General features: G+C 33.3%; 1 protein-coding gene across 1 annotated transcript; it reads left to right on the top strand.

Moving 5' to 3' along the window:
• On the top strand, window positions 1–19,602 carry LOC117342307 (putative protein tag-278). The gene is made up of 4 exons (XM_033904425.1): window positions 1–340; window positions 15,852–15,990; window positions 17,002–17,111; window positions 17,594–19,602. Exons 1-4 carry the CDS (start codon window positions 206–208, stop codon window positions 18,983–18,985), a joined length of 1,776 nt encoding a protein of 591 aa, XP_033760316.1. The 5' UTR covers window positions 1–205; the 3' UTR covers window positions 18,986–19,602.
• The last annotated feature ends 503 nt before the right edge of the window (window positions 19,603–20,105 follow it).

Below are 20,105 nucleotides of genomic sequence, written 5' to 3' on the forward strand. Positions count from 1 at the left end.
TGTTCAAATACTTTCAACACACAGGCATATATATATAATATATACCTATATGCTTATGTTCACACTTGGCCGTCGGCTCCTGTTGGTATGGTTTGGTATGGTTTATACTAAGTATCGATACGGATAGCGGATCCGGTGTGAGGGTAGTGAGCGAGCTTTACTGTTCATGATACCAATGGAAAGCTAAACTTTACAGTAATTCATCATGAATAGCAAACACAGAGAGATTCTCCAAACTCATCGAAAGTTTCTTATTAAGAATATCATATGGACAGATGACCTTTGTACTAGATTACAGCAGGCTTCTCTCCTGCCGGACTCCACTGTCAAAGACATAAAGGTAAGTGCATAATTATATATATGACACCTGAACACAAAACTAATTAACGTTATCGTTATTAAGACTATCAAATTGAGATATTATCAATGGAATTCATACACGAGTAATCTGGATAGGTAGATTATGAAGATGAAAGACTCCGTCGGTTTTTGTTAGCTATAGGAGGAATCCTGGCAGGACCTTTGTGGTCTCTAAAACTGGTAGATACAACTACCGTCAGCATTTCTTAATGGATACATGGCGTTGGTTTCGCTACCATTTTAGGTAGGCGGTAGCTATAGACCGACAGTCTCCCAGACAGGTTGAATTGTAGGTATGTACTGGTGGTCAATTAGGTTGGAGCAGACTCTTGGGGATGTTTGGCCTAGTTAAACATTTTGATATCAAATAATTGTATGACAAGTTGGACTCCAGGTTACCATGGTCATCTTTATGGAGAGATGACTTCTAAGGTAGACGTTTTTTTTAAATAGATGAATGTAGGTGGTAGATAGACAGTGATCTCTTGGACAAGTTTGACAGTAGACAGGTGTTGTCTCGGGCATTTTTGCCAGTCGGACATGAAGATGGTATCATAGCCATGGTTAATAGTGTTGTAGGCATATTGTCTCCAATAAGACAAGCGGTTGCTGACGCAGTTTTTGCGGTATGATAGAGATATCGGTCTTTCAAACAGGTTTGTCATTAGAAAAGACAGATGGTCTATTATACAGGTTTCATGATATTTGTCCTTCAATATAAAAGTGGTCTCTGAGGCAGGTTTGACAGCAGAATAACAGGATTTTTTTCAGGTTATTTGTCCTTCAATATAAAAGTGGTCTATGAGGCAGGTTTGACGGTAGAACAGACAATTGATATATTTTGATATGTCGTCAGAAAATCAGGTTTACTGTTGTAACAGAAGTCTGGTTTGACTTTAAAATGTTTGATGACCCAGGATAGCTAGTGGAAGCAGATAAGCGTTAGGCATGCTTATTCAGGTGTCCCAATGACAACTACACTTCTCATACATAATCTATCATATACCCAGGTAATTCACTCAAATGTCGTTTTTAAAAAGAAGTTAATTACATGCTCATCAATCAATTGCACAAGTCCATACAATAGACCAACTTGGAAGGAGTAATCTATCATATAATCTATTGATGGTATCTGAATTAAAGAGGCTATATCTGACTCCATATGACATACAATACTTTCTTATTGATTTTAATCATATTCATATGACATGTAATATATAAGGCTTTCGTTTGAAAAAAATAAATGTAATACCTATTGTGTTGGTATAACATATGAAATACAGACTACATTTGGATTGATACAAAGAATAATTGATGAATGTATGAACAATTACAGATTTAATTTAATGTTTTAAGCAACAATTTACAATGTAATGTGACTATTCTGAAAAAAAAGATAAAAAAAAGGGGGGGAACTGACGTAATAAACTAAAATTCACCTATTACGTTATATAAATAAATATTGATATAAAGTGAAAAGAGCTTAAGTTACGTTATCACAATAAGACCTAGGGTAGTGACATCTGAACCATTAGAATTACAATGTATCAAGTGACATCAATTATACGTAGCGCATGACTTGATATCGCATAAGGAAATACGTTGTGCATTGTATATTTCCAAATGAGATATTTAACGAATTGCCATATGAATAGATTATAATTAGGGTTGTCTGGGACATAGCATATTAAAAACGAGTACTGCTGTATATTTAAAGTTAACAACTATCTATTACATAACTTCCGGACAGGTAAATTTGTTTCAGGTATATAAGTTGTTAAGAGGATAAGAAATTCAATGTATACGTTGCCCTAAATTACACACCGGTCCTTCCCATGAATATGATTCATCGGAATGTGATGTTCAACAAAAATAGTTTACATAGACAGCACAGCCGTCTCATGACTGAATTAATGTTATTGTTTTGTCGGTCAATATTTGTACATCCATGGCGTCACAACTTTCGTTCAAGGGTTGTGACGTCACAGCCAGGCCAATGGGAATACTTAGTCAACAACATGTTTATGTTGTGTTCGTTATGTAAATAACCTATTGTATGTAATGACTGTTGTATAATATGTTTTAATATTTTGAATCTCATAAATATGATGAATTTTAAAATGTCTCTAAACTTATTTACCAGTCAACTGTACTCGGTAACTAGGTTTTATGTGAATTGAAGTTTGCGGACATCCTCTATTAATGAATTAAATATATTGAAACTTAAAGGGAGGCTTGTTATTCGTTTCGTTGAATATGACGTAGGGGTATTTAAAGATTAAACAAATTCGATGTCATTAACTGTGAATTTAAATTTGTTATCTTCTGAAAAATCAAATGAAATCAACATACCAGGAATCTTGTGATAGTCGTTCCCTATGACTATCCATGCGTGAACGAGTATGTTTATTAGTATGCATAACTGTATAGAAGGTAATGATAATAAATACATTTATAATTAGATACTAATTTAAGTATTAAGGATGTTTGCGACCTTATTGCAGGTTGAATCTCCTTTAACAAAAGAACGCAATGCTGAAATTTTGGTATTTTATGGATATTAAGTATAAACACTGAATTTAGCAATACAAATTATGGCAAAAATTATAATAGTAATGATAAAGATATGTAAAAGTATACTGAAGTATACATTTTTTTTTTCTACCAATGGGCTTTTACAACAAAAGATATTGAAGTCGGCAGATATTGAAGTCAGCAGGAAAGGCCACTGAACTATGTAGGTAAAGTGCATACCAATATGCCTCGCCTGCAGTAAGTTCATTTCATTTTTAACTCATATAGCAAAACTAACGTTCTAAGTTTAAAGCAAGTACCAAAAAAAAAAAAAAAAAAGACTGATTGTCTTTTCACGATGGACAATGGTTTTATAGCCCATTGACATGTCATGGATGGTGAATCGTAATTTATTTTTCATTTGTTTAAAACACAACAAATACATTTATCTTAGTAAAATTTACACCCTAATCCACGAATCCTTAAGGTGTATAGTAGTTTGACAAGTGATGACAAATGTATGACGCACATTTTTTTTTATTACGGTTGACAAATACAATGTTGTTTACACAAAGAAGGCTTCTCGACGTCAAATAATACAAGAATTGTCGTGATCGTGAAAAGGTTTGAATCAAACATTGATAACAGTGTTATCATCTCACGTCTTGTCATATCTGTATCGACCTTCACCTGAGATACCTGTGTAGCCAGGTGTTACCACCAACATGTGCTTTTCAATTGATTTTGGATTCATCTACAGTCTAGACTTTATTAAAGAGGAATACACATGTACTTTATATTATTATATGATAAAAATGGATGGTTAGTGTAATGGTGTTTATGTCAGTTTATGATTGTTTGATGAATGTAATAGTGTATATGATACCATTGTATGAAACGTGAAAACCATGTGACGTCAATAATACTGTATTGTATAAAGTGTAATAGAATGGTAATACTTTATATTATTGTATGATAATAATGGATGATTAGTGCAGTAGTGTATACAATGTATGTCAGTGTATGATCGTTTGATAAATGTAATAGTGTAAATATGAGCATAAGTATTTATACGATCGTTGCCGAACCGAAGTTAAATATTCCTTAGAGATTTTCGTGAAAGGTCGGAATTCTAAATATAGACTCACATGCATGCGTGTTTGCGAGACGACGAATGACTGCTTTGTTATTATATCGTACAGTGTATAACATGTTAGCCACAAGTTTATGGCAAAGTAATGGTAGCCTCTTACGATTGTAGAAGAGATTTGTGTGCTGAACTTCAATAACCTTTTAAGCTTAGGCTAACACCCTTTCTCTCACATAACAACCCCTACCAATGTGTTACTGTATAACACGTTACATCCACTACTTACACGTTAAAAAGCACTTGTATACATGTCTGCGTCAGATTTTAATATTAGTTTTGCTTTTTACACTCTCTTCCTCTCTCTGCCTCATCCCCTTTTCTAATTCTGGACTGCCTATGAATTGTTTCCAGTTCCCTTCCTTCTTTTGACTTCCTCTCCCGAATATGCAGATTTCTTCAACGTTATTTTTTCGGGGCTGACTGCCTTCGAACCTTCATATAGACATCGGTTTGGTTGTTTAATATATTTTGGTTTTCATTTATTTTGATGTTTCCATTTTTTTTTTTTTTATTTATTTTACAGGATATCATACATCTAGGATAAATATCTAATTATTTGTCTTAACTATCCGTAACAACTTTCTTTTGTGGCATATGCTTCCAATGCAAAGCATTTCTGATTTTTTTTTCAAGCAAACATGAAATTGAAATCAGTTTTGGCTTCTAATGACTTCAATGATTTATACATGCTGAGTAGCACACTGTTGAGGTAGAATGCGTTTTCTCCGATGAATACTTTTTTTCTGATTGCTTTGATATGTTCTGGTATATGTAAGAGGGTTTGTGCTTGCATGATATTTGTAATAGAAAAGACATTTGTTTATGGTAATCTTCCTTCCCTTTATAGAAATTCTATTTTCAGATCTCTTGACTAAAACTAAGTAGCTACTAGACATAATATGCATTTTTGTTATTTTTGGCAAACTTCATTGGGAATCATTTCTATAAATTAATAAAATCCTTTGACCTATAATTGGATTTGTACGGATACAGAAGGACTAATCCGTTCAAAGGCTGTATATATTTAAAATAGTGAGGCTACCTAATTATTTTTTTAAAGAGCATCATATGAGGTGATTGACAGGTCACCAGAACGCTTGACGCTAGGTAACACTCACTAATCCTTCCACACAAAATGTTCATCAGTTAAAGTATTTTAATAACGTGGTAGCTATTTTTATGACAGATTTATAAATATTAAATAGGATCAACGTGCTTCTGAGTATAAATATTTGTGTCATTATTGATCTGAATACTGTATGTCAGTACAACATTTCTACTATATCTTGTATCTCGTTTCAAGTGACAATGAAACAAATTCCATCATGTTATAGCAGGATATTTCAACGGTTTTAATACATTGTAATGACCTCGTCTCTAAAGTATTACTCAAAGTCTTCAGCCTTGGAAAAAGTTTTATCGTTATAAAGCTTTTAAACTTTTTTTTAAATCGCGTGCAACATGCAACCTTTCGTGCTCCTGGAGCATTTAACATTTAAAACGCACCATCTTGTCCGAGAAATGAGAATTTTCTATGACCACGAATGTTATTATAAAAGTTTGTGTTCAGAAGACCGAACGCTATCGATTCTTGGTTTAGGTCACGACTTTCTGACTAATATATATGTCAACTGTCTATAATGATTATTTGATGTGAACCCTAGAAGACTATCCTTTATATGCAAGTGTTAACTGTAAGTCACCCTAATAACAATTCTGATAAACCTAAAGGTATGATTGCATGGAATTCCAACACATAAAATCCTGAAATTACAGACAAACGTTCTGCAAAGTGACTGACATTGTCAATGGCAATGAATCCGTTCTGGCTGCAGACGGTCAGAGTGAAAACTGGCACATTTCTGTTTTTAACAGATAGGTAAGGTAATTAGAGCGTAGGACATATTTGTTGCAAAGTTTGAGGTATTTATGGGGCTATTGCGAAATATGTTTCTCTGTGTGGTATGGAATTGATCGTGTTTGGTTCTTATAATAAAAATCCTCTGTGTTCCCATTGTCATCAACCTGTTTATTAGTTTGAGAACGTGACATTATCATATTTTTACAAGGCACTTAGAATATAGTAGCTACCAGAATCATGCCCTTTTGATTATTTTGCAATCATCATTAAAGATATGGTAATTGTGTCGTTTGTAATATGACATTTTCGTTTGAAAATAATTATTTCAACATACGGAAATTTTCAAGGTCCGAGTCAAACCTCTAATTTTCTCTCAACATACGATTTGTTTTAAATTCATGACATAACCTTGTTACATACTGAGGCATTTCATGAACTCTATAGCATGAAACTTGATGGAAAATGTTTGCCGTTGAATCATGGAAAAGAAGAAGTTTTCGTCATTTCTTTCGTTTTAATGTAATAATTTAATGTAATTTTATTATAAAATTCATAATCTAACGATTAAAATCACCAAATTCCTTTGATATTGTGTAGTATATTTTTTTCTGGAGCCTGAGATTTATAAAGACTTGATTTCCTCGCTGGTCCCTAGCATCATTAAAATGTCGGTGAAGGACAAACCAGCTGTTTATATATCCATGTATTACTTAAATATTATTCATGTCTATGTGCAATTTATGCTCATTTACACAACGTTCTCTAATATTTGAATATATACAGGTTCATTATCTGATTTTATTCTTCTGTTATCGATTAGTATTCTGAATAAACCTCACCCTTCACACCAATCCTCTTCCTGTAAGGTTGTAAACTTAAACAAATGTCCTTGCATCATGTGTATGAGTAAGACTACAGACAAGATCTAGATATCGAACTAACTATCTGTAAGTAATACCAAGGTTCAAAGTAGGTAAATAGCCCGTCTGGATTTACAATGTCTCAAGGTATGAACAAGCGTAAACCAAATTGTCATTTCGAAGATCATAAATCGTTAGGATCAGATTTACACTACGTCGATAAAGCAATTTCAGGTTTGTTTTTTATATTGTTAAATATTTATTTATTCTTCAAACACGTCTTGTACAATAAAATGTATAACCGCTCCTTAAGATAACCTATTTAACACTGAACGATAAGTAGAAATAGCCTCAAAATACATTAATGTACGCATACATATTAAGTTAATAGTATTATGTTGATGTTGATGTTTGTTCTTTTCCATATCAATGTATATTTCGTAAACAACCTCTATCCTAATAATTATAGGGATGGGATAAACATGCCATTGTTGAATGGAATATAGCTTTGTGCATTGTCAACAGACAGAAAGGTAAAACCGGAACTCCGATTTAAGTAGCATATACAACACGGTATAAATACAGAACCAAATTATAACAAAGACATGAGTAAAATTTTTAAAAGTAGATTTTATCCCCAAGACCAACGTTTTATTTTATGAAATAGGAATCATAGAGTCAATATGATAGGATAAAGTCAAATCATATTATCGCAAAAATAAAAGGAAGTAAGTGAATTCAAAAACAAACAAAAAGTTGTCATACAAACAGAACAGGAAACAGACAAATCAAAGGATGATTTAATGTATACTTATAACTATATAGCAACATTCTGATATATCTACATACATTGTAACTTGGGCAAGATTACGTCGATTAGATAATAAGTATTCTCTTAAGAGCTATGACCTTTACAATGGTAATGACTAATGTAGCGAAAGGGCTTACGGTTTTACAAATTATTTCTGCTCAATGCATTGTGACTTATCTGCACTCCCTTGGAAAATGCCGTAGATAAATTTTATTCTCACTGTATACTAAAGATCTAAAACTCTTTTTTAGCAAATGAAAATTGAGGTATTTTTTATATGTTTATACCAGTGAAATAGCAAAAAATATTCATTCTATAAAAGTATCATAGAATCATATAATATCACCTTTTCACTTTTTATGACTTTACTAATCAAAACACTGCTTACAAATGACAATTGGGGAGAATTAAAAGCTTATCCGGAATATTTTGCTACAAAAATATAATAAACTGCACTATTAAAATATTAGCCCCATTCGTGAAATATATTTTGTATTACTGAAGACACTATTAGCTATCCTCTTTATATATATTTTTTATGTTGTTTTTAAGTAATATAAAAATATCGATCAATTGATTCATTTCCTCGGTCAAAAAGTAAAATAGCCTTCCGTGACCACTATGTGTAACTAAAATATGCCCGCAAAATCTCTGTAAGACGCAAGTTGATGGATGTATTGTGGAGAAAGTGAGCAACGATCGATTTTGTGAAAAGTGTTATGTCCGATTGATGCTCAATCATCAAATCTTTAAAAGTAATGTCAACTTAAATATCACTAAAGAAGGACAAACATTTATTTAACTTTTTTAAAGTACGTTATAAAAATTCTACAATATTTTTTTCCCTCGCACCCCCCTCCCTCAAAATTGACATAATTATTAATCTAGCAATGTATACTCATCATGACCACCGAATCTAAAACGATGGAAATATATCGATTTCCACGCGTTAAGTTGACAATACATCGGACAATGGAAACTCTAAAAGATTATGTTCATGGGGTAGTTATCGGTCGTAGAGGTGGGTCGTGTGCTTAGAGATCTGTTGAATGTTACGATTGGTAGCGATAATACAAACTCATAAATCTAAATAATTTAGTCGGTATAAACAGTAAGGTATATTGATTAAAGGACACGACGTTTAAGTAGGTGTGTAATAGGATTTGATATTGGCAATGATGTGAACTCATAAATTTCAAATATTGATTTGATTTCCACTTTGTCTAAGTTAAGAAATATATCTAAATTTTAAATGCTTTCGATCAAGCATGCATTACTCAAGCAGTTAAAAATACTTTTAAATGACTGACATTGTTATGTAAATGTATATAAAAATAATTGTTGTTTATTTATATATGTTGCCAATAGCAGCAATGTCGATACTCCTGTGAAGGAAATAACACTTCTATGAAAGAAATTGATTATTAAAACTCAAAAGGCCATTAACACACACTGTAAAATATCTAAAACTATTTCCAAATATGATTAAAATTTATCAGAGCATGCAATGCTGTTTGCTACAATATGCTCTGTCTGAATAAACCATGATCGACGGTATAATTACTCTATCATAACGATGTATTTATTGATAATATAAAAATATATTGTTCATTCACAAGGATATAAATCAATTATCACTAAATGTGTATCTTGATAAAAAAAAGAACAATAACTGATGTGTCAATATTTGTTATTAAAGTAAATGGGCCGAAACTTGAATCGAATTATCAAGTCAATGTCCATTATATTGTAATGTTCAGCAGCTCGTTATTCTGTCGTGTTAAATAAATATCTCATAATGGCTAGACATAGATTTTATAATGAAAACTAAAACCCCTCCCTGTCTGTTTGTCACATTCATGATAGTCTCTATTATGAATTCTGTTCTAATTTTACACGCCCATTTCAAACAATAGAAAACCTATTGGTTGATTATGCTTTCTCTTTCTGCAAAGCTAATGGCCATTTGAGATAAACAAACATTGAATGTATTAATCAATGACCTGTGGTCAGCGACACATTACCTTACCTCCGCGATCGTTATTATTGGGAACAACATAGCCTTAGACTACAGATCTAAATAAAGTGTACTAGCTTGTAGAAGGGTGTCTACATAACAAGGAAATTACATTGAATAAGTTTCAATTTCTTCCGCCAAGACAGTTTGTCAATTACATAATCTAATCGAGTGATGAGATAATACAACTTATTTTTACGTTCAAAAGTATTTGCTAGAATTACAATGAGTATTATGTACCCCTATTCTCATTTTGAGAACTGGTTGGTAACTTTGATTTGGATTAGAGCATGTTTTTACGGAAGATGTTGGGAATGGGGACGTTCATTATTATTCCAAAGCAAATTGTCTTACGATTGGCCAGTTCCGATTAAATTGTGTAATCGATCATATATCAAAATTTATTGATTGATAATGTTTAACAGCCCGTCTACAGCCATGATCATTTTGGCCAAACATTATTCTGCTGGGACATAGGGAAATTCAAAACGACTGGGGTATATGGCATTTTAAAACTGTTGGGGTTATATCTAAAATCACGTGGTCAAGGCCTCTATGTACATATAAAAGGGATTTTAAAGGTGATAATAGGCAATATAAGTATGACCAGTGGGAAGTCGAATGAGGACCACTCCTTTTTTTCGACGTTTTCGCGATGGAGCGCGTGCTCCAATATCTAACTTGATTTTTAATAGTTTAGTGTTTAGTGTCAAGAGGCTATTGCTTCTGCAAATGTTCCTAAATGGCAGATTGAATTAACGGTTTGACGTATGTTTGTGGCAATGTCATTATTGTGCAATGTTTTATAAGAGCATTCTTTGCGGCAGTGTCGGCTCTCTCATTTCCTCAGATACCGAAATGTCCCCGTAACCAGAAGAGCCGTAGTTGACATTTCTTTGAAATTTTTTGGATCCGGAAGATAACCTTCTGATACAGGTGGATGAGTTTGGAAAAAAAACTTTTCATTCTTTTTGTCAAGATCGTCGTTACAAAAACAAAAACAAAAAACGATGAAAATATACGTACCCGAAACAACTTCAAATATTGTAGTGAACGCTGAAAGTCAAGGTTACGAATGTTTGTTTAGATATTCTTTGTTAACACTTGTATCTACCGCTTATCAACATTTTTGTCATACAATTGATATAGGTATTACTCCCAAATTAACACAAAGATAAAGAGCTACACAATCAGTATAAATAACAGAAGACAATGCAAGACGTTTGTTTAGTAGGCATAATCATAAATAAGGGTAAGGATCCACTCAATTATAAACTAACGTAAGGATTCACGCAATCATAAATTAGCGTCAAGATCCACTAAATCATAAATAAGCGTGAGGATTCATGCAATCGTATAAAAGCGTTCGGATCCATTTAATCGTAAATTAGCCAAAGGATCCATTCAATCATAAATTAGTGCAAGGATTCAAACAATCGTAAATTAGCGCAAGGATCCATTCAATCATAAATTAGCATTAGGGTTCAAACAATCATAAATTAGTGTAAGGATTCGAACAATCATAAATTAGCGCAAGGATCCACTCAATCGTAACTTATCTTTAGATTCACGCAATCATAAATAAGCATAAGGATCCACTTAATCGTCAATTAGCGTAAGAATTCACGCAATCATAAATTAAGGTAACGATCCACGCAATCATAGTTCAGCTTATGGATTCATGCGCCAAAAACACTTATATTAGGATATTGCTAAGCATGTTCGCTACGAATAGTATATTGGTGTCTGGTTGAAAACTCACAAAAATAATTTTGTTGACGCACGTCATTGTAAATTAGAAAGAATTAAAAGGAAAACAATCTTATTCTGACTTAATGTTCAACAGCGGATTAGAAGGTGACAAATAAGTCAGTAAAATTTACAGGAATTAAACAATAGTTCATAAACAGATCAACCAAACCTTTTACATGAATTAATGTATTTGACGGCGTTTGTTCTTTGATACTTGATATAATATATAAGCCCAATTTTAAAGTCTAATATTTCTTTTGAAAAAGGAATATAACCTTCATTGGAACTCGAAATCAATAACTTGTAAATAGGATAATGTATATGTATGACCACATTTTCTCACCTACACAATACCTATGTATGTACATACGTAAACTCCCTAATCTAAACAATTTATAATGAATCCTTTGACAAACATCAATGATAAAATATGAAATTTATTTATATACATATATCCATTATAAACAATCAGCACATGAACGTTGAAATAATAAATATTGTTCATGTTTATTCAATAAAATAAATTCTGTTTTGTCAGAATAGATCACTCTTAGAAATATTTTTTATCTGATTTTTGTCAATTCACATTGATAAATACTGACTGTTTTAAATGATTTGAGAGTAATGGAGACAACAGTATAAATTAAACACCACTGACAGAACATTCTAGGTATTATGGTAGAAAAGAGGCGTCTTCATTGATAAGTTAGACAAGGAATATCGCTTTACATGAGGGAAGACCAGACTTTTCTGTGTTTCAAATTGACCGCAAATATCATATTTTGTACGATATACTGTACACATGAAAAATCACGCGAGGGAGACATTCACGCTAAATACCCGAAAGTCATTCGACTGCGAATACTTCTCTCGCGCATCTTACTTTTTGATGTATGCTGTATTTATGGAGCATGTGTAAAATTTAAAATGTACATCGATCGCGGAGACAACCACAACTTTTATAGTTGACCTATCGAAATTGAGAAATTAAACCCCCACGGAAATAATCGGGTTTACAATAGCTTATTACCTAAAAAGACAAAGCTTATTTAGGTGTGAATCTACTTTTACAAAAATGAAATGTAAATTTGTCTTAAATAAATTCTGTTTGGTGTATTCTATATGATACGGCCTATGTGGAATGTGATGAGATATCTTATTACTGTTGACAAAGGTGATTCAGTGACCTAGTTATATTTTAATCCCATTCATAAATATCTCACCTGGACAACAATGAAATCACTAATATTGACACCCCGAGCCTTTGATAAATTTAATAGTCAGTGTTAAGATGTTTGTGCTGATTGAAGGATACAATAAATACTTGAAGCTCTACATATGTATATACATTGTACCCGATCAATTTCTGTTTACATTCCGGCATTTTGAATTCAACCCAAACTTCTTGCATTGGAAATAGTTGCACTGCTTGTTAATCATTACTGGTACAATATAAGAGAGAAAAAATGCATATCCTATTGGTTTGTTTCACATGTTGATATTGTCTATAGGAACTTGAATAATAGAAATCACGTATTCTTCGTAGTCAACATTTATTTAAGTATTAATTTACAGCCCTAAACCCACATGGCAGTTATTGTGAAGTGATTACTGAATTAAGGGGCATCTAAACAGCAAATCCAGCCAAAACAGTTGATATTTTACAAGGCTATACATCCCTACTAGGATGCAATTTAATAGAAGTAACTTGATAAAATTTTGATATGGATCATGTCAAACTTTGGGCCTTGCTGTTGACATTCAATTTGTTCAGTAGTTCGTAAATTTCAACAAAACATGGGGAAAATGCATGTTTCAGGGGGACATAATTAACTCATTCGTATCTCATTTATTGTGCAAAACAGTCATGTCGTTTTGCTCACAAGGGTCTAAAGCACAAACTAGGAGCATTGGTTTGACTAGATTGGACTTTATGATATGTATTAACACTGATTTTATTTAGACCTTGAAATGCAAATGGCGGTTGTGAATAAGATCAGACAATTATGGCATATAAGAAGGTATTTCAAACACCAAAAATGCTCATATTAGATACTATAGAGAACTCTAGACATGGCAGGAAGACTGTTTTTAGGAAAAAATGTTCATCCGTTGAGTTTGGGGTAAAAGACATATATTTCTGAAAAAGGCCCCAAACTCACCAGTTTGACAATTTGTCTTAAAATGGTCATTCTTACTATAATCAGATGTCTTAAATGTATGATATAGGAGCATTTTTAATGGCTGAAATGCCTCCCTTTATGCCATATTTGTGTAATATCATCCACAGCCGCCATTTGCATTTCAAGGTCAAAACTAAATATGTGTTTATACCTATATAAAGTCAAATCCGGTCAAACAAATGCTCCTACCCTGTGCTATAGCATAATAGCTGGACCATTTTTCAGGTTTGGTTATTTTTGTGGCTTAGAATTATTCTATGCTACAACTTACCACAAAGTAACTCTATAGAAGCCATTGTTAGCATCTACATCAAATTAGTTGTGATTTTAAGACACTACATGTCCAAACAAACATTTTGGTATATTAGATGACTATTTTTGTGTAAATTGTAAGCTATTTATTCGTGTTTGAAATTCAACATTATTCTGCTATATAGATGACCCTTAAAGAACAAACCTGAAAAGTTGTTTTTCCCATTTCTGAGTAGTAGTATGTCTTGTTGAGACAAGAGACTGTTTGCTTTCATTTTACATGTACTTCCTTCAGAAGTTCGTATGAAGATGTATGTTTATGTAAGGAAGGAAGGAAGGAATAGACAGTACGTAAACATGAATGTTGCAATGAGCGTGTATGTGGGTGTAGGTGTGTTAGGGGGAAGGGGGGGGGGGGCGTGATGGGGTTAGATAGGTCATTCAGGATTCTCCATTTTGTGTGTGATGATTTGTAGATCATGTTAGCCGATTAAAAAAAACATGGATCGCTACTAGTGCATCGATCTAAGCTGTAAGACATGTTATCATTTCCTGAATCCGATTTAATCTAATTTTAAAATATAACAATAGGTTTCATAGATCAAACGTTAATGGAATTGATAAAACAATGGGATTAACCCCTACATTCTAAATTGAAATATTGTCCGGACCAGTTTAGTTTTTCCTGGATTTGGATTTATATCCCTTTTTCTCAGACGAGTCTTAAAAAGAAATCATCTAAATCATGCAGTTTTCTAACAATGACTCCTTAAAAAATACTATAGGCGTATTTCTAACCATAGGTTTTTTAGACTGATAACTGATATGCCTGATGGTATCGCAGGTACAAAAATAACAAGTATGCCTTTAGGGAATCGGGACGTTGTAATTTTTCACCGCTACTGAGTCCTGCTTAACATTATACATTATTATCCGCTTAGTGTGACAGGGCTTAAAACAAATATTTAGTATGTCAATGCTGATTCTGACACCAGTATCCGAACTGTAAGCCAAAGATTAAGTGGTCTTATATACGGTAAAGTAGGATAAAATAACAATAGAAACAATACACAACGAAAAACCACATACGAGTTGATTGTACTTCACAAAATCAGAAATTGTTTAATATATACTTTTAACGGAGGCCTAATCTGTGAAACGCTCAGGGTGGTGGTTGAACTAGGGACTATCATTCAGTGAGTGCTATTTATAAAGGTTACGTAAAGGAGACAATCCTCCGCAGAACTTGCAGAAAAGGTCAATCACGAATTTTGTATTTATTGAAATAATGTTTAAACAATAAAAGATATCTTTAATCTTTTCGCAAATCAATATGAACGATACATCTTCATTGATATTGTGCAAGAACTCCCTTAACAAATATTTTGTCGCCTACATAGTTAGAGAATTCATAGAAAGGATAACTTTTATATTACAACAGTTACAAAATAAACGCCAAATCACATTAATGAATTATTTTCGATCAGATAACATAATGCTATCGGAAGAACTATCAGTGCGTTCTTTTATTGGGTCCGTATAAGTTGTACCGAATAGGTATAGTACCAGGAAATGGAACGGGATGAAATCTAAATCGAGTTTCCATGATACCGGTGGTCTAACAAAATACACGCTTCAAACAAAAGAATTCATTATTTCGTTTTTTAATTGTGTAACATACGTAAAATAAATACCTGAATAGTGTCATCATATATTTATATATGTATTTTCTACAATTCAATAAGCAAATGTTTTTTACGAAATGTACATTAGCATGCGAATGAAGTATCACAGTTTCGTCACTTGGACTTCTTGATACGGTTCAAAAAGCGAACGTTCGGCGCGTTCCATTACGAATACTGAATATTCCTACCGGTACAACTTGTACGAACTCGATACAGGAACGCACGATTGAAGTACGTGTGCGGAAGTAGTACTTACTGTTTCAATGGAAGATATATTTGATATCCCTAACTAGCAACCGGATACCGGTGTTATGTTTAACTCATAGAATATGCCAAAATACCAAGAAGATATCAATGGCAAGGTTGCTATAGGCATTTAATTTTATTACTTTTTTTTCTTTCACAGGCCCAAAAAGACAGAGATGCCAAAATTTCCAGAGTCATTGAGGTACTTCCTGTACGCGGTGCGCATGCGTACGAACAGTTCTGTGATATACTGCAACTTACCGGGCACTATTTCCTGTCGGACTTCCTCCGCGAGGAAGGTACCTTCTATACGATTATCATACATATTTAAGAACTTCATCTATGTGATTTTAAGCATGATTTGCGAACAAAAATATCTTAACACGAAAGTCTGACACATGAAATGAGAACTACATAAGACTCAAAGGTCGTGATATCAATGTAGAAAGCATTACTTTTGATATGTACATGTACTAGGAAACCTGTAGATGAATAAAAATGAAGATAAAATGGGCCTATTGGATTACTTGTGATTTATAGATTAAATGCTTCAGAATTATCGATTTCACTTGGAGATGAATTGAGTTATCCATTGTCTATATAACATGGACAGTTAGTTGTCTTAAGACCTTTTTTTCAATAATTCAAGGTGATAAGTAATACTTAAAGTAAAACGGTGTGCAAATAATCAAGCATGTGTTAATAATATATTGGCATTTGAACATTAAGGGAAAACAGTATGTATAAGTGTTGCATATCATTCATCAATATTAGGTTGTTTTCTGTTGTTGTCATTGTTGTATTATTGTACTTTTTGAAATTTTCAAAGATATGACAAATCTGACAAACACGAGATACATCAAACACAAAATCAATTTAGAAAAATAATTATGTTGAAGTTCCCGCGAAAAACTCATCTTTCGTACTTCAGACCACGCGAAAAACTCATCTTTCTTACTTCAAAATACCCCCAAAAAATAATTTCGTTTGCTTCAAACCAGGAAAATTCGAACTACCGGAAAAAATAACATTACTTTGTTAGATATTCCTGTTGTGGATTAATACTGGTAAGATGTCATGGATTTAATTATGAATTCATACGGAGGAGCAAAGTTTCCTGTTCAAGTTATGTGACAAATGGAACAGTCGACAACATTTCTTTGCCTACCAGAGTTACGTTGAGCGTAAATTGAACATAGATACTTGAGGTACTGACATAGGCGGATTTCGACTGCGTCTATCCAAATTGTTGTGTTATTATTTGAGTTTAAGTAAATACTGTGGATTATTTATCATTGTCCTTTTTACAGATATCGTCAGTGAAAAATATGACACAAAAGAACTGTACAAAAAGATGAAGTTCCTGGAGAGGTTAAAAGACAACGAAAAGCAAGAATTGGAGGATTATTTTTTGGATAAAGTAAGTACACCATTTTGAATAAGATCCATTTATTGAATTATGTTACACAATTACACATTATTTAAGCAAAGCGTTTGCAACTACATTCTGCTAACAATATTTGTTATAATTCTTAGCGTTAATACCACTTTTAAGTATACATTTGATATAATATATTTATTATATAAACATGTTCAAATTCTAGTTATTATTGAGAAACTGACTTTTTATTGATATTTTACTCCTATAAATCAAAATCAATTCCACTTTAGGATACACAACACAACAATCCGTAAACGATTTAATGTCACATTCTAAATGACAATCTATAAAAAGTAATGTAATTGTAGCATTTTATACAATCTTAAGAATAAGCGTAAAACAAAGCAAATGCCCAAAGCACTCTTTGTCTCTCATTGTATTTCAATGACCATTGCGTACTAGCATATACAGTGAATATGTTAATTGGCTGCGTTCAATATATAATTTTTGATTATCTTCAGTTTCGAGGAGACTCGTTACGGATGGTTTGGAAGCATGATTTCCGAGAGAAAGCCAAAGCCATCGAGGCAAAACGCGATCAACTTGAACAGCATTTCACGTATGAGATTGCACAGAAGAAAACCAAAGAAGCTGCAAACCAGCTTGAGCACGAATTAAAAGATGAAAAGGAAAATGCAGCAGCTCTGCGATCTCAAATCAACATCATGAAACAAGAACTGAAGGAGCTGGAAACAAAGAGGATGACTGATTTAGGTAAACAGTTAAGGTATACGGAGGTGAATGAGTCTGTACTACAAAGAACGAGTAAACGACTTGAACTAGCTGAGACAACTCTTAGGGGTGTCAATGACAAAATATCGAAACTTGTCACCCGAAGACATCGTCCTACGAACGAAAAGGACGAAATGGAGTTACAGAAGTACGAGTTTTCCTTCGTGGTGGAAGATATGGATATAGTGATGGAATCTTATCAGGATCTTTTAATGATTCGTAGAAAGTATCATGAACTTCTTGAAGAGAAAGATTACGTGTTGGCACATATGGGACATACTGATTCCGCAACAAAACCAACACTAAAGGATGCATATCGCGATTTCATCGCGGCGAATGACACAAATATGCAGGAACTGGAAAACAAAATGAAAAATGTTCAACGTCTTATAGAAGAACAGAAAGAACATATTTCTGACATGAATAAAGAAAAGGCGGAATCTAATAACAAATTCCAACTAGGTGCAAATGTTTGGCAAGCAGCCATTATGAATGTCATGAGGAACCAGTTACAAGACGTCAAAAAAGAATGTAGAGTAAAAGATACAAGGCTCAAGATGTACGAAAGTGAAATGGCCAAGATGAGAGGGAAAATCAGCGATCTGGAAAAGGAAAGGGAACTGAAGATGAAAACCATGGCAATGTCTGGAGATACAAAGACAAAACTGACTGTGGAATACAACGGGCGTGGAAGCAGGTCTCCTCGGTCTGCGAGTTCCATTTCTAGCACAGCCGGGATAGATGATCTAGAGCTAGCGGAGGAAAGGCGTCGACATGTGGCATCATCCATGGATCAAAATCCAAAGCAACACAAAGAACCAATGCTTCCTCCGCTGAAACCGCAAATATTCCACTCATTGGATGCAGGTGCACCACGTGCTTATAGTCCCAGAAAAAACAGCTTCAGGCCGAAGCCGTTGGGGGCATGGAGCAAGGGGAATAATGAGTACAACGTAGCATCCCAGCCAGATGGTCTGACTACGGCACCAGTTAAATTTGGAAGTAGGAAACAACAGTACGGACAGCTGCCTATGGGTTTCGGCGACCTGAAAAGTATGTCAAACCAGGGAAAATCGAAATTTGAAAAATCTTTAGGATCGTCAACAAAAATAAGGTTTTAAAATTAGAAATGATTAGAATATTGAATGGAGGACGCCTGCTATAGATTAGATGATTAATTATTTATTGAATGAGCAGTCACAAAGTTACAAATTTATGAATATTTTAGAAAACAAAGCGAACACTTCGCCAAATATATATACAGCACCAATACAGTTAACACTAGCACTGGTGTTTAAAATCTGCTATCTTCAAACGTATAATGCATGTTTATGATCAAATAACGACAACCGTACCTTCGTAAGGTTTAACTACAACTAATTTCAGCTTATAAAATATCTAAAGTCTTATGTCGCTAAATCCACAACAATTTCTTCTTTCCTGTCCATGACCTCTTCATTTGTCCTTTACGGCACTTATGAATCAATTGATAACATCAATTTGCCGGTACTGTACTTTTGCTTAAGTTGTAATACAGAATACAGAGACGGATTCATATAAGTTCATTGTACTTGTTTCTGAATCCGACTATTTGCATTGTTGTTGTTGTAATGCTTGCTAATAGTATTGATTTAAATCAAATAACGACAAAAATTATTCAGTATATACCGTATATTTCGCTTTATGGAAATGCTTTCATCATAAAAACTGTGGAATGTGTATAAAAGTTGATATAAAAGTATAAAGCATAGAAATAGAAAGTCAAGTTGTGGTGGGGCAGTATTCCAAACTAATCTATTCGATTTATTGTTCAATGAACTCTCTTTAAATAGGGCGATTTAAATGACACTAATCTTATTAAACTGTTTGTGCCAATATTTAAGTAAATATGTTTGTGTGAAAGTTGAATGTTTTAGCATGTATTAAAACGATTATATACAGGTTTCCATACTCATAAAACAGCGATTTCTTCTTATTTATAGTGAAACGGGTGCAAGTGATAGCGATACACGAACCTTTAAAAATATTCTATATTTTTACGGGTTTTAAAACACTGTTTATTTCGGATGATGTTTGTAAACAATGTCACACGAAGAAAGCCGAATGAAGAACACGGGTTAATGTAAGAGAGATGATAGTCTGCGTAGCGTTGTGCTCACGATTTGTAACATATGTATTCTTGTAAGACATTCCGAATTGTAATGCTATATGTTTGCACTGATTTAAGTATTTACAAAACAC

Source organism: Pecten maximus, chromosome 14 (genome assembly GCF_902652985.1).
Source record: "Pecten maximus chromosome 14, xPecMax1.1, whole genome shotgun sequence".
NCBI classification, from domain to species: Eukaryota; Metazoa; Mollusca; class Bivalvia; order Pectinida; family Pectinidae; genus Pecten; species Pecten maximus.